This window comes from Crinia signifera, chromosome 1, assembly GCF_055691185.1.
Source record: "Crinia signifera chromosome 1, ASM5569118v1, whole genome shotgun sequence".
Taxonomy (NCBI): Eukaryota; Metazoa; Chordata; class Amphibia; order Anura; family Myobatrachidae; genus Crinia; species Crinia signifera.
The window spans coordinates 89,185,153-89,201,584 of NC_139217.1; the positions used below are offsets into that span (position 1 = coordinate 89,185,153).

The 16,432-nt window shown below is 45.3% G+C and overlaps 1 protein-coding gene across 2 annotated transcripts in view; it reads right to left on the reverse strand.

Moving 5' to 3' along the window:
• ZDHHC2 (zDHHC palmitoyltransferase 2) overlaps positions 1-16,432 on the reverse strand; it is a 71,874-nt gene that overhangs the window by 13,576 nt on the left and 41,866 nt on the right. For both annotated transcript variants that reach the window (XM_083169790.1, XM_083169782.1), the window contains exons 5-9: positions 16,048-16,117; positions 13,905-13,937; positions 8,110-8,230; positions 5,172-5,304; positions 101-227 (exon numbers count right to left, since the gene is read on the reverse strand). In XM_083169790.1, coding sequence (XP_083025916.1) covers positions 101-227; positions 5,172-5,304; positions 8,110-8,230; positions 13,905-13,937; positions 16,048-16,117 — 484 coding nt within the window. The remainder of the gene's footprint in view (positions 1-100; positions 228-5,171; positions 5,305-8,109; positions 8,231-13,904; positions 13,938-16,047; positions 16,118-16,432) is intronic.

Here is a 16,432-nt window from a genome sequence, read left to right on the forward strand (position 1 = left end):
AGCTGTGTTTTATATAATTCATTACTAGAAAGTATATTATACGAGATTAGTGAATTGCAAGAAGTAAATACATTTTAGATATAATTCAAAATTACTGTACCTCGTAAACACAGGCAGCAGCCAATATTTCTTCTCATCCCCAAATACCTGTCGCAGGTTTTTGTTAAACCCGAGGCTAAAACCATTTTTGTCTGTTCCATGTCTGAATATCGGTGATCTGAATGCTTCTAGTAGAAACAGAAGACATGTACAGAGTTATAATAGTACAACCGATACAATGTACAATGCAGAACTGAAACAAGACACTACGGGGGGATTTAATTGGTGCTGATTTTATGCCTAGGGGAAAAAGCTGCACTTTTTGAAAAAATTTTAGGGCAAATTTGTACTCACCTAAAGTGACAATTTTTTGCATAGGCAAAACATTCGTCACCGGTGGGGAAAAAAAAAAGTGGATCGAAGAATAAACTGCCGATCCATCAATCAACAATTTTTAGTAAAAAATGTGGTTATTTTCACCAATTTTTTTTTTTTGTGCATTCACACACACACAAACACACACACACACAAACACACACATAAAAGGTGAAAAGGCATGGGAAAAAAATATGACAAAAAAAGGCAAAAGCACCCGCAATTCAATACAAAAGGATCAAAATAGTCCAGTTTTTGTAGCTAGGCGAAAAAACTTGACTAATTGAATACCCTATGACAGGAATTCAATTCAGCATGATGGACACGATGTTCCATTCCGAAACAAGATTTCCCTCACTCCCCCATAGAGGTGTGATGGAAAACGTGCAATGTCGGTGCCATCATATATGGCAGATCCGTGCGCAGCCCAGTGGCACAGAAATTCTGCCCCATAAAAAAAGCAAGATCATAAAAGATAAGCTGCAATACATCTGCAACTTACTTTCTGGACAGGTAAGGTCCATACACACTGGGCAATTTTGCCCAGCGTGTATGGACAGCGATGATCCTTTTCATCCCTGGGGGGAAAGCCGCTCAGTGCATACACATAGAGCGGCTTTCCCCCTGCCCAGCGCTGACAGTGGGGGGGACAGCTTTGCATAGCGCAGAGCTTTGCAAAGCCGTCCTCAAAGCCACTCATCTGCTGGTATAACCAGCAGATGAATGGCTTTCCCAGGGATGATGCGGGAGTGCGCAGCAGCACTCATCGCTGGGGCATACACAATGGGCGGCTTTTAAGCCGCTCAAACAAGCTGTTTTGAGCGACTTTCAGCTCAAAGTCACCCAGTGTGTATGGGCCTTTAATAAACAGGCAATTTTGTTAATGGTTTTTTTGGTATATAAAACAAATATGCAAGATTAATTGAAAAGTGGGTACTCTTTACCTAGATGGGCGCCAGCGATTGAAATCGCGGGCGTCGGGGGTAAAAATCGCGGGCATCGCGGGTAAATCGCGGGTACATAAAAATCTGCTACCCGCGATGACCGCGATTTTCCCATAGGGAACAATGTTAAAAAGGCTGATTGAGCGCGATTTTCATGTAAAATGCCTCAATGCCCGCGATTTGGCCATAGGAATCAATGTTAAATGGGCTACAGAGCCCAAATAGGCACAATTAACCCTTAAATGTCCCCCCAAATTTTTAACGCCACCCCGCGATCCACGCCAACCCGAAGTGTGGCGAGCGCAGCGAGCCCGCGAGGGGCGGCGGTACGCGTCCTCCGACCTTTTCATGCCCTACTATCCACGTCGGCGTGGAGTTGAGAATAGAAAAGTGTGGCGAGCGCAGCGAGCCACCGAGCCCGAAGCGTGGCGAGCGCAGCGAGCCCCGCGAGGGGACGCGGATACCTACACAGGTAAACGCGTCCCCTCGCGGGCTTCACAGGTGTCCGCGTCGCCACGGACACCTGTGAAGCCCGCGAGGGGACGCGTATAACTGTGAAGGTATCCGCGTCCCCTCGCGGGGCTCGCTGCGCTCGCCACGCTTCGGGCTCGGTGGCTCGCTGCGCTCGCCACACTATTCTATTCTCAACTCCACGCCGACGTGTATAGTAGGGCATGAAAAGGTCGGAGGACGCGTACCGCCGCCCCTCGCGGGCTCGCTGCGCTCGCCACGCTTCGGGTTGGCGTGGATCGTGGGGTGGCGTTCAAAATTTGGGGGGACATTTAAGGGTTAATTGTGCTTATTTGGGCTCTGTGGCCCATTTAACATTGATTCCTATGGCCAAATCGGGTCCATTGAGGCATTTAACAGTAAAATCGCGTCGGTCGGGCCATTTAACATTGATTCCTATGGGAAATCGGGTGCATCGCGTCGCGGGCATCGCGGGTACATTTATGGACGGCCGCGACGCGACCGACGCGATTTCCATGTTTAACATGGGTTTCAATGGGAAATCGCGGGCATCGCGTCGGTCGCGTCGCGGCCAGACATAAATGTACCCGCGATCACCACGACGGGCGCCCTTCTAGGTAAAGAGTACCGAAAAGTGCAACTACAGTATCACACACACACTGAAAGCAGCCATTTTTCTGTTAGAAGCAGAATACTCCAGCAGCCACTGACTATGAGATGGCCTCATCTAGGATACATATGCATACCTCTGTCTGCCTTGACCTTATATTTTGGGTCATCAGAAAACAGCTGACATTAAGTGAAGTTTTTACTGGGTCATCAGATGTTAAATGAAAGTTAACCCAACGTACAAAATCATAATGAACAATCTAAAAATAAATATCTCAATTGCTTCACAAAACCATATATGGGGATCGCTAGTCACAGACAACCATTTGAATTAGGGCTGAGGGTTGCCTTCCTTCCACCATTCTTCCACACAAGTTGGAGTAAGGATAAATGAGATCAGCGTGTAATGTATAAACAGTCCGGTGAGCGAATGACCGGAAGTGGAGACTCCCAAATAAGTCCACGCGTTTCACCGCATGAGGGGGCTACACTGTGTTAGTATATGAAAATGTATACTAACATTTCTGTGGCTTATTCCTGCCCTGACTACCCTGATCCTAGTATACACAGAATTCCACATATACACTGGACAACAAATGGAACAATGTGATGATATTTTTGGTTGGACATCTGCAGCTGTTTTTGAGTCATTTAATGTACATTTAGATTCTTCTTTTCTATATGCTGTGATGATAAATCTTGATGATAATTTTGGCATTACACAAATACTCTTTTGCCAGTAAAATCACTATATACTAAGTATACTTACTAATACTGAAATGTATAGAGTCTCCCTCTCAGTTTTCCTTTCCTTATGTGACAACATACAGTTCTTGTTATTGTCAACCAACTTATTATTTCATTCTTTTTTTTAGATGGGGTTTGGGCCACCTCATATCTTGTTATAGCCCCAGTTCTAGAGATTTCCATTTAAAACCTACGCCTATTTCCTCGGGTCAGTGCTGTATTCTGTGTGTCACTAATCTTCCTGATAGTGAAGCAATCACCGGAGCCTGAAATCAACTGCTTCTCGCACCCATAGCTCCCATCTAAAGTGAGCGGGAGCTATTCAATTGCTGTTGGGCATCCATCACTTACCGGGCACCCTCCTATGGTGCGATTGCAAAACCATCTAGAGTAAGGCTTTGGGTGCTTTACCTGCAGTGTGCACAGCAGCTTGCATGGGAAAAAACTACTTTACGAAGCTTATTGCAGTGTATTTAGGTGCAAAAATGCGACACTCACAACCAGAGCATGCTGCGCACCCAAACAACTGAATAGCTCCCGGTAACTTTGGATTGGAGCTGCGGACATGAAAAACAATTTATTTATACTGAATATTAATTACCAATATTACACATAAAGGGCCTAATTCAGCCCAGCACAAGGCAAGGTCGCCCTGCCTGCCATATCCCTCCGCCCACATTGTTAAAGTGAGAGCACTTTGCTTTACAGTGAAGCGATTGCACATCACCAGCTCCCCCCTGGGTGTGAAACATAGCTGCAAAGCCAGACGCAGGCCAGCCATGTTTCAGGTCACAGCGACAGCGTGTGTTGCCAAACAGCCACCGCGGCCCTCACCCCGCATATTTTGGACAAACCTTCATTTCCCCCCCACACAAAATGTTCGGTCACTGCCCACCAACAGTTGGTCGCTGCCCCTCATCGCAACTTAAAGTACTGATGCGCGCATGCGCAAATCTCTGTACTAATGTACGGACATCTGCGCAGGAGCCTGAATTAGGCCTTAGGCCTGATGGGTAGCTCACATCTGTGATGGTGGAAGGACTGCACATGTACAGCCCTCTATCTGTTAGTCCACTCGCAGATTCCCCAAGCCGCTGCACGCTGGGGGCGCATCAAGTTGGCATTTCCACAAATGGGGACGAGATGCTAGGGTCTTTATGGCTGAATGTGGATTTCCTGGCCTCGCAAGCTTCACAGACACTTCCTGCTGCATTTGCATTTTGCTGTATGGAATTGCAAAGCTGTTTGTGTGCAGTTCTGCAATTCCATCTCAGAATCAGGCCCTTAATTCTGATAGAAGTGTAATTGCAGGGATTTTGTGGTGTCTGTAAATTGATCTGTAGAGCTTTCAATTGTAACTTTCCTAACATTGGGCCTTATTCTGATCGGTGCGGCCGGATCCGAATATGCGGCCAGGACCGTGCGTGCGAAACCCCGCCTTCCATACGGATCACCAACTCCATCCGTACGCGGTAAGAAGCTGGCTGAACGGACAGCACATGTATTTTTCATGGAATACGCCATCTCAGGGAACCTCCCCCATCATTCGATGGTCGCAGGACCGAGTGGTCCACCAGCTCCCTCAACCTCAGACCACACAGGCATTTCTCCGTGCAAAAGCAGGGATCTGGGTGGGCAGCTGACATCCGGCGATGTCATATGTCCGCCCCCTACACGTGCGTCACGACTGCATTACCATACGTACGCCCAGCGTTTGCATGGGAACGCCCATGAAACGCGGGGCGTATGCATATGGTAATGAGCCCAAATAGCCCTTGACACCCCTCTCCACCCCCTGTTCGGAGTGTTCACATTTCATGAGGGATTTGGCCGTACGCCCCGCTCGCACATGCGCAGAGACGCCTCTGCACATGCGCAGACACAAAACATCGGCGGCACGAACGCACGCGGATATTACCGCACCAACCAGAATAAGGGCCATTGTGACTTACCCAACATTGTGACTTTCATAACACTCTGTCTTACCTAACGTTGACCGGTTCTTACAGACAAGCCAGCAGTGATAACCAAACAGGGAGGACAGGCTGACTGAGAACATAGCAGCGGCAAAAAATAAAAACATAATGTGGAACTTGGCCTGTGTGTCAGGGAGTCCATTCTGTAAATAGGAAGGAGAAGCATGGTAAGGCACAGAAAGGGCAGAATAAAAATATACAGTATTATCTATTCACGAGTCCTGACCTTTTAAACACCCCAGTGAACAAAGGGGAAGCTGCTGAGCAGTGAAAGGTCATTGTTGGCAAATGTTACATTTCATTAACGCAGCCCAATTAGAACTAGAACATTATATTTCTGAGCACAGGTGGCAATTTGGATTAAAAAAACGATAACAAATCATGCAAACTAACGGAATTAATTATTCTTATCAATGGATCACACTCACTATGGCCCAGATGCACTAAGCTTCAAAGTGATAAAATGGGGAGTGATAAACAGCCAATAAGCTCCTACCTGCCATGTCACAAACTGTGGGGTTATCCTGGTTGATTCGCAAAGCTGCGAATTCGCAGCCTTGAAATTCCACCAAACCCCACCCTGCGAATGTCCAGGAACGCCCATAAAACTCTGGATGTTCCCATATGGTAATTGGGCTGCTCGGCGCCCCTGCCCTTCTCCACCCCCTGCTCGCTGTGTATGACCGAATGAACATGAATAACCCCCTGTGTTTGGAAAATGACTCTCCATTATATCACTTTTGAAGCTCAATGCACCTGGCCCAAAGTGTACAATATAAGCACTTCAATACACCCTAGTTTTGTACTGGAGCGCCATAATGAGCCGTGCTGCAGACATCATGATGCATGCATCCTATTAGGGTAAAAGCTCTGCAAGCTGATAGGGTGCTCAGGTGCGTGGTGAGAAACACAGACACCTTGTTATCTATAGAGATGCACAACAAATGTTCACCCTCCTGTACGCTTTAGGACCATATACTGTATGTCTGATGAATCTGGGAGAGACGAAGGGCCTGATTCTGATTGACACCCTCCCCTGCGTGTTTGCGCTGTATAAATCATTCGCTGGTCGGCGACCCCGCGCGCAAGGCTGCGAATGGATGTTTATGCTAAACTTCCATTCGCATGCGTGCGGGGAAATCGACATGGGAGGGAGAGGCGGAGGGTTGTGTGGCGGCATTTAAATGACTTGCAAATCTGCAAATTTCGCTGCTTTGCGAGTTGACCAGAATCACCCCCTGATGAAATCTTTTAATATTGTAAAATATTATTAGAATAGTCTGCCGTTTTGTAGCATTTTTATGGTTCTGCAATATTTGCAATATAATGCCTCTATGTACTTGTGCAATGCTCTTCAGATTCTACTCTGAGCCAACTTATAAATGTGAATTCCAATAAAACAGTGTCATATTCCAAACATACGTAACATCACAGTATAAAATCCCAGATGTCTTAGATTAGTGACAAGGAACTGGACAGCTGGTGCAAGCTGCATGGTCTACTGGTGATGCTGCACTACGCAAAGACTGCAGCCACCCTTTCTGTTACACCCTGCCTGTCTCATGGTATGATCCTGTGTAGTGACAAGGAACTGGACAGCTGGTGCAAGCTGCATGGTCTACTGGTGCTGCTGCACTACCCAAAGACTGCAGACACCCTTTCTGTTACACCCTGCCTGTCTCATGGTATGATCCTGTGTAGTGACAAGGAACTGGACAGCTGGTGCAAGCTGCATGGTCTACTGGTGCTGCTGCACTACCCGAAGACTGCAGCCACCCTTTCTGTTACACCCTGCCTGTCTCATTGTATGATCCTGTGTAGTGACAAGGAACTGGACAGCTGGTGCAAGCTGCATGGTCTACTGGTGACGCTGCGCTACACAAAGACTGCAGCCACCCTTTCTGTTACACCCTGCCTGTCTCATGGTATGATCCTGTGTAGTGACACTTGTAAGAAACACATCAACCTTGATCCTCCTTTCATTCTGAGAACTTTCAGAAACGCCTAAGCATATGTTTGTTAATATAGCGAGAACATGGTTATATTTGAGCGTAATTTGGCGGCATGTATATTATATCATGCGCGTGAGTGTGTTTATATCAGCAGTCTTCTTTTCACAATTACGGTCCGCTTCGGATTTTCCCATTTACTGTATATTACAACTGTCAAGCAAAAAGTATATACACAGCGCTGCTGTATCTAATTGGGGGAATTTTTGAGCAGCTCGAGCCATTCATAAAGACACAAGACACATTGGATAAATAACAAGAAATATCTCTTGATATAAAAATCATCCGCAGATTCCACAATCTAGAAGCCGTTTTCAAAAATGCTCATTTGACCTTTTAAAAAGTCAAATCTGCATGGCGGAAAGGCGGCTGAAAACGTCCGAGATTGAACAGGTGTGTACCGATATCTCAGAACGTCGGAACTATCGGCACACATTACATAAGCCCCAAAGTATCACTAGATGGAGCTAAGGATGCCCTTCAATTAATCATACATATAGATTAATATATTAACATTTGCTTAAAAATGTCTTAATTCTGTTAAAAAGTGATGATCAATGTTATCTTATCAAATAATAATAGTCATGTTTTCTAGATAGAAGTTCTGGTATTTTGGAGTCCTGCACTAAGGAGGGAGTTACTGATACAGGACATGGCTGGCTTAGACCAGAAGCAAGTTTGCTGTATCCTTCCCTATGGCGGTGGCAGGGCCGCTGTACCTCAGGGACTGCCATACCGGAGTCATCCATTCTCATGCACAGTTATTCTGATTCCACCAGAGCATTATGAATCAGTCTGGCGAATGATCCAATTTATTACAAGCCAGTGACGTCCCTACATCCTCCGCTAACATGGCACTGCTGCACAGAACAGTACATGGGAAACCGCAATCAGGACTGGGCAGTGGTTCCCATTACTGTAACACTACAAATGACTTACTGTCCAAAACTTGATGAAATACCGTAAATCTGTGGCAACAATAAAAAGGCAGTACAGTAACGAATAGGCCAGGAAGAGGAGGAAGAACTTGTAATTGGAGAAGCCAACACAGTTGTTCACCCTGAAAAGTAAAATAATTAGATGTTATTATTAGATAGAAACAGCTACAAAATAAAAATAAATAAAAATATAAGAAATCAGTGAATATTGCGTAGGCTAGGGCATAGGTTCCCAAACGCGGTCCTCAAGGCACCCCAACAGTCCAGGTATTAAGTATATCCAGGCTTGGCCACAGGTGACTTAATTAGTAACTCAGTCAGTCTGATTAAACCATCTGTGCTGAGCCATAGATATACTGTACCTAAAACCTGGACCGTTGGGGTGCCTTGAGGACCGCGTTTGGGAACCTCTGGGCTAGGGACTGTATCACAGGGAGCTGTCTTAGCTTCTGTTCCTGACGGGTGGGTTAGAACCCTCCAAGAAATGTAGACCAACCAAAGGTAGTTGAACAGTGCTGGGTATCACTGAATAATGGTGTAATGGTAAAAAGTTATCAAAGGAGATATTTATTATAGAAAAATGACTTTGATTCACAGATAAAATATTGTGTGCACATAACAAGCAGGTAAAAAATGAATAGTAGGTAAAAGGGCACGGCTCCTTGGGGTAATTGACAAAAGTGAAGCAGATGCACACCCTGATGTTGGAGGGGGCGAGAATGAATAGACAATGCGCAATCAATTATACAGTGGAGCTCCCTTGTGGGTGGTTTGGAGTTGGTAAGTAGCCAAATGACAGTGAAGTTCCAGTAAATCTCCCACCAAAGAGGGTTGGTATTTACCCGGTTAGCAGGTCACATCCGTCCATGGAACATTTGTGGGGGTGGGCCACAGTGGCTGCATGATGTCACCAGCAGCCTCAGCATCCCAAAACATGGTGGCCTGGCCCCTAAACCAACGCGCCATCGGGGTGATCTTGCCCTGCGCTGGCGACCCCACGCATGCTACAGAGAACAGTTGTAGATTTGCCAAGATTCACAAAACTACAACTAATGCTGAATTAGGAGAATGACTGGAAATGATATTTGTGTGGGTGATTTCATGATGCGTTCCCATTCCACCTTACAGCACATGTGGACAGACGTGGCACCTAGCACGAAGACTGGGAAATATTTTCTCTCAGGATTATTTCTCTGTTTTTTTGTATAAGAACATATGTTTCATGCTCTCAGATCCAGCCCCTGCACCATCAATAACTGTGCGGCAATCAGCTCAATATCACTGCATTCTGCTTATGTTGGGAACCTGATGATAATTACCCCGTACTCTATGCCTCCTTCACAAATAACCGTAAGCTTGCCTGGGTCTGAATTACAGACATTACTTTCCCCATGACTCACATGATATAAGTCACGTAGCATCGCGCTGCAAGACTCACACAAATCCAGTCTTGTATTCAACTGACTTACTAAAAGGCATAATAAGCTCCTTTATATTCATCAGTTTGTTATCAACATTTCTATTAATGTTATACACAGCCACAGCGCTGTCATGTCTTTCAAATCAGGTGAATGCACATTCTGCTTTTACAAATGAAACTTAAAAGGAGCCTAAGGGAGAATTCAATTCTGTGTAAAGGTTGCAAATTGCCACTGCGGCAGCATTCAAATGCCAGCAGCAGCACCCTATCATGTACCCCTCCCCCCACCTGGCGGAATCTGGAATTTGCCCAAAAGCGCTTAGCTCCCTATAAGACAGCGAACACCTCTGTGTGTGAGATCAGGCTGCTGTAATGCGTAGCTACTGCCATTGCTGATCCTGCAGGGCAATTGCATTAACCAACAACTGAATTTCCCAGCATCAGGGAAAATGAACACAGAACAGCACCGGCATATTGGGTGGCCTATAACAGGAGTGACTGCTATAGCTTTAAATAACCTGGCTCCTCCTCCCAAATGCCGCTATTGGCCACCTAGCGGCTCCTGATTGGATTCGGGAGGAGGAGCCGCAGGATGTAAACACACATCATGCGTCTCCTCCAAAGTCCATTCTGGTGTCGGGTATAGTGTTTTTTTGTTTTGCCAAGACCCAGGGATGCTACATGGAAAGAAGAGGATGCGATCTATGCCGGAGGAGCCTTGCAAGTATAATTTCCTTCCACAGGTACCCCATGCAGTGGCGTAACTCCCGGAGGCAATGGAGACATTGTCCGCCGGGCGTTAGCCACTAGGGGGGGCACAGAGGAGCCGACACATCCAGAAGCCTGTGACTTCGGTAGTGAGTGGTAACGCACCTGATGCTGCAGCTGTCACAGAAGAGGAGCCAGCACCACAACTATGGGGGCATGATCTGATCCAGGACACAGCCAACACTATTACAGGACTCAGGAGCAGGCAGCCCAGCCGGGTCATGAGTAGGTACACTGCACTCTAGCAATTAAACAAAGTAAACTACACGTCCTAGCAGCCCTTGCTGCCGGAAGTTCAGTGCTGCTGGGAGCTTAGATTTACTTTTATTTTCTTCACTGTAACGCTGTCAGTGTGCCTGGCAGCCATATGAAGAGGGGGCTAGTAATTTCAGCTCCTCATACCCCTCACTAACATCCCAAGAGGTTTATGATGAACCAGCCAGCAGCAGGCTCCGGAGGAGAAATCCGAAAAGGGGGCGGGGCTAATAGGCAGGCCCTCCAGAGTCCAGCAGCATGGTGAGTGTACAGGAAGGTGCACTGTATGTAATTATCTGTGTGTATGTTACTCTGTATTTTACTGTTATACTGTATGTAATTATGTGTGTGTGTGTGTGTGTGTGTGTGTTACACTGTATTTTTCTGTTATACTGTATTTTCCTGGAGCTCTAGACAATAGGGAAATCAGCAGAACCTGCCAAGGCACACAGGGCCTTATTCTGGTTGGAGCGGCCGGGCCGTACGCGTACGTCCCGGGATTTTTTATGATCTGCGCATGCGTACATTCGCTAATGCGCAGGCGCGAACACTCCACAACGCTTACGGACGGGTCTCTACGTGCGAAAAAACCTATACGCGAGTGTACGGGCATTGGGGGCGGCATAGGGGCGTGATGAGGGGAGCGGCCGAAATAATGAGGGAAAATGGGCGTAAATATGGGCGTACACGGGGGTGTGCACCAAAAATGAGTGGTGCTACTACCGCACGATCGACTAAAGCACCGTTCATTTCGGACACAAAACAGGCGGCCGCCAACCGCCATCTCAAACCACCCCTACAGATACCGCATGCCAGCGTGCGCCTGGGTTAGCTAATTTACGCGGATTACTACCAAACACATACACCTGAATGTAATAACCAATGCTGCAGTCTATTAAGTCCAAACCATGATTTCACTACCTGCAAGCCACACACAGCACTCTAACACATTGGAAGCTTATCTTTCTATACTTCTCTACATTTAAAGGTTTGTTTAATTTAAGGTAAGAATCTTTGTAAGACCTGCTTATATATGCTAAGGTAGGTATTTGTTAAACAGTTATACACATTCACTACGTGCTTTCATAGACTTTACACAGTAGCACACTCAATCTACACAAGTCGACATGTGTCAATGTGTTCACTCTAATACAAACATAGGTTTTGTATTTATGATACAATAACATAAACCACATCTAACACCTACAAAGGATGTTTCAGCAATGTTTTAAGCCCATGCCCACTATTTTGCACATTAATTAATTCAATCAATTAATTAATTTTCATAATTATAGTTGAAAGGCAAGATTTGCAGGTCCATATATATGAAGGGTATGTCAGCGTACACGGATGTACGCTCACTCTCACGAGCGGTGACATAAGCTGACTTTTCTATTGAAAACAATAGGGACCCGTCCGTGCAAGCTGGCGTACGCTCAGATAGCCGCAAGAAGTCGGTGGGAAGACGGCCGAGAGACGTCCGTAAACGGTGGTGTACGCTCAATTGTACGCCAGTTGTCGGAGTGTAAGGGCTGGCCCGTCCGTGTACGTTGGCGTACGCTCAATTGTACGCCACTCCCCTTTGCCGATGTTTCTGGCCGTACGAATGCGGCTGAGTTGTGGGTGGACCTAACCCCAACGGCCGCGTACGGATAGCGTACGTTAATAGCGAACGTACGCACGTTTGGCCGCTCCGATCAGAATAACCTCCACAGTACTGTAGTTTAGCACAGTGCCAGATTCGACTGTGGGTAGAGAGGCTGCACACAGGCTCACTGCTCTGCAAAATGTCCCCAGATTTTGGGTGTGCAGTGGCTATGGGGTGCTAAGGTTAGGTGGTCTATCTGCTTTTGGGGCTTCTATGTGCAATGTGCCATAGTCAAAAGGCCATCCAGTGTGTATTTATGAATCTATGCACTTTTTCATGTTATATTTATCATTTAAATTACTTTAGTACTTTAATTAACAAAAAGGCAGTGTTTACCACATTTCCAATGCAAATGTGTAACCCATTGTTTATGAAAGAGAAAGACATATAATGTGCATTATTTTGGGTGTGACTGTCTTTGAATAGGCATGTGACTGTATATATGTATGCATACAGGTGTTTGACTGTATATTTGTATGTATAAGTGTGTGTATGTATGCTTGTGTGTGACTATATATGTGTTATTTTATGTATGTATATTGTGCACAGTTACACACATGCAGACAGACTGATGGGGACTGGGGACGGTGTGTTGGTGGGCAACAGAAATCCTAATTTCTGCTACTGCCTAGTACATACCTCCCAACTGTCCCAATTTCAGCAGTGAATAGATGCTGTGCATCTATTCCTGGAACCAGAGGGGACAGGAGCATGGCCAGCAGCTCACAGAGTGCTGGCTTTGCCTCCTCAGCTGCACAAAGCAATTTGTAAGGGGGGGGGAGGCACTGCCATCTTTGTCGCCTCCGGGCACATGGTATAAACTTACGCCACTGACCCCATGAATTTCTTCAGCAACACAAGGATGGACGGCGACCTACGGGCTCAAGGTAGGTAAGTATTTGTAGTGAAGGGCTATGTATGTAATAAAGTTTTATTATTCTGGGGTGTCGGTGTGTCTATTTTACTATTTGTATTGCATTTGAAGTTCCAGCGGGCTCTTTAATGCCCCGCATGCTGGGACTTGTGGTTCTCCAAGTCCCTGCATGTGGGGTAGGCTTGCTGGGACTCATAGTTCACCAGCAATATACAATATTTTGTTTCTATTTTTACACCATTTATCAGCCCGGTGCCCATCACCCAGGGGCACCGGGGACAGCCCCAGGTTTCAGCCTGGGCAGGTAAATTCTGGAGGGGGAGGACCCCTTCATTTAAAAATACGAATATGTATGCAAATACGAATTCGTATCAGAAAAGATACAATCCATACGCCATCGGAAAATACGAATCAGTCAAATACGACTGATTAGTAAATTTTCCTCGTATTCTTAGTAAATTTCCCCCAGTGTCTTGGTTGATTTTTGCACAGCACTCAGCTTGTCTATCTTCTATAAGCTTGCCCTCAGACTCCTGCGAATAAGAGTCAGGGGTTGGGTTTATAGTGGAGTGCTGCGCCCTGTGCAGCATCAGCTCAGGAGAACATGGCAGTGTTGCTGATCCCCGTGCAAGGCAGCCAGCATATATATTACATACACAATAATTGTTAATCAGCCATCACTGTCCCTGATCAGAAGCTGACTGGCATCAGCTGTATTTGGGCCACTCTAATTTGCAGCCAATTGTATGATTTGTCTTTGTAATTATCATATTTAAGGCTACTTAATCATACATATAAATACAAAAGCAAATATTTCACGTTGGTACATACCAAGGGCAATGATGGTCCATTTTCAGTATACACCTACAAGGAATAAAATTGACGCACAATTGACAAAACAATCTAAAAGAGAACTTCACATGCAACATAAATCTGATGCAACACAAGCTGCTTTGTTATGAAAACACACTGCAAATCTTCCTGAGAGAAAACGGAGCTGCTGCTTAATTTGCAAAAAAACACAATATAATACTATCCATAAATCTGACCCTTTACAAATAATCAGTTTACCAATCACTTGCATTTTCTTCAAAAGAGTAAAAAATATATTTTTATCATTTAGCTATACACTACTATATGAATATATGGACAAAGGTATTCGGAGCGCTTTGACCATTAAATCAACATGGTCTATTAATGACATTGTATTCAAATACATATACTTTATTATGGAGCTGGTACCCTTTTTTGAAGGCTTTCTACAAGGTTTTAGAGTGTTTCTGTGGGAATTTGCGCCCATTCATTCTGTAGAGCTTTGATAAGGTCGGGCACTGAGAAGGCCTGGCTCACTATCCCTGTCCCAGTTCATCCGTAAAGGCTTATAATGGGGCTGAGGTCAGAGCTCTGTGTGGGCCAGCCAAGTTCTTCTACACCAAACTTGTCAAACCATGCCTTTATAGCCCTTGCTTTGTGCACTGGGGCACAGTCATGGGCCTTCCCAAAACTTTTGCCACAAAGTTGGAAGCATATAATTGTTCAAAATGTCTTGGTATGCTGAGGCACTAAGATTGCCCTTCACTAAAGATAAGGGGCCTAGCCCAAAACCTGAAACACAGCCCCATACCTTCTCCACCAAACACTAGCGTTAGCGTAGCGCTCTCCTGGCATCGTCCATTTGATTATTACACAGAGAAGCGGAATTTTTCACTAAATAGAACACGTTTCCTCTGCTCCACAGTCCAGTGTTGGTGTGATGTACACATTCCATTAGCATTGGACTTGCTGATGTGAGGCCTGCGTGCAGCTGCTCGCCCATGGAAACCCATTCCATTCAGCAGCTCCCATTGCACAGTTTTTGTGCGTATATTAATGGTAGTGGAATTTTGGGATGCTTCAGCTATGGCATCAGCAGAGCATTAGCGACCTTTACACCCCATGAGCCTAAGCAGTCGTTAACTCCACTCTGTGATTTGACATGGTCTTCCACTTTGCGGCTGAGTTGCTGTTGTCCCTAAACACTTCCACTTTCTAATAATATCACTTACAGTTGACTCTAGAATATCCGCTAGGGATGAAATTTTGCAAACTATTTGACTATAAAGGTGGAATCCAATCACAAAACCACACTAAAAGTCACTGAAAGCTTTAGAACAACCCGTTCCAAATGGAAACTGCCTGACTAGGTCAAGCAAGTCCAAACTATGGCCCTCCAGCTGTTGTGAAACTACACGTCCCAACATGCCTTGCCACAGTTTTGCTATTAGGGAATGCTAACACTATGGCAAGGCATGCTGGGACGTGTAGTTTCACAACAGCTGGAGGGCCATAGTTTGTACATGCCTGGACTAGGTGCTTGATTTTATACACATGTGGCAATGGGATGATTGAAACACCTGAATTCAATAATTAACAGGTGAGGCCAAATACGTGTCTCCCTATAGTGTATATGACCGATATTTTGTCTTGTTGAAGGATAATTTGTATAGTGCATGGAAGTAAATGAGAAATGGCATTTCAGTGTTGCCTGTCCTGTCATCTAGATCTTGGGCCAGATTCTCTAAGCTTCAAAAGTGATAACATGGAGAGTGATAAACAGCAAGCCAATCAGCTCCTGTCTGACATTTTTCAAACACAGTCTGTGACATGGCAAGTAGAAGCTGATTGGCTGGCTGTTTATCACTCTCCATTTTATCACTTTTGAAGCTTAGAACATCTGGCCCCTTGTGAGAACACCAGTGCTGGAGTTATGTTTAGACTTTCTCCCCCAATTATTTATTGTGACTAATTATGACTCTCTGGCTTCAATGTGATTGAACAAAGATGGTCAATGAGAGCTGTGCTGTTAATATGCCCACCAGCCAATATAAAACCCTCATTTACAGAGGCAGATCCTGACAGCACTGACAGCCAGTTCTGCTAGCCTCTCTCCGGCTTCTAATCTTGTACAAAGGATCACAGGAGTAGGGGATCATACTTATCACAGACAGAGCAGTGATGACAGCGGTCCGGCTTCACAAGCTGGCATCTGTCACAGTATCTGATGGCTACAAACAAAAGTCAGGGATTAATGTTCATTTTGGCAGTAAATTCAGTATAAAGATTTTTAAGATTTAAATGGATTCGGTCAATCTCCAGGACCTTATTATATTCCCCTATCTTTGTTCTGGAAAGTGCTACCGCTGTTTTATTGCAGAATGTTTCTTAGTGACTAAGCCGCCAGCTCGGAATGTACAGCGTATTATCGCTCCGCCACCACGAGGTTCCGTGATTCAAAGGCAATAAAAACATTCAAATGGTGCCTACCCTAAAGTGTAATGTATTAAAGCAAAACTAAATCGAAAATAAATTATGCTTTCGCA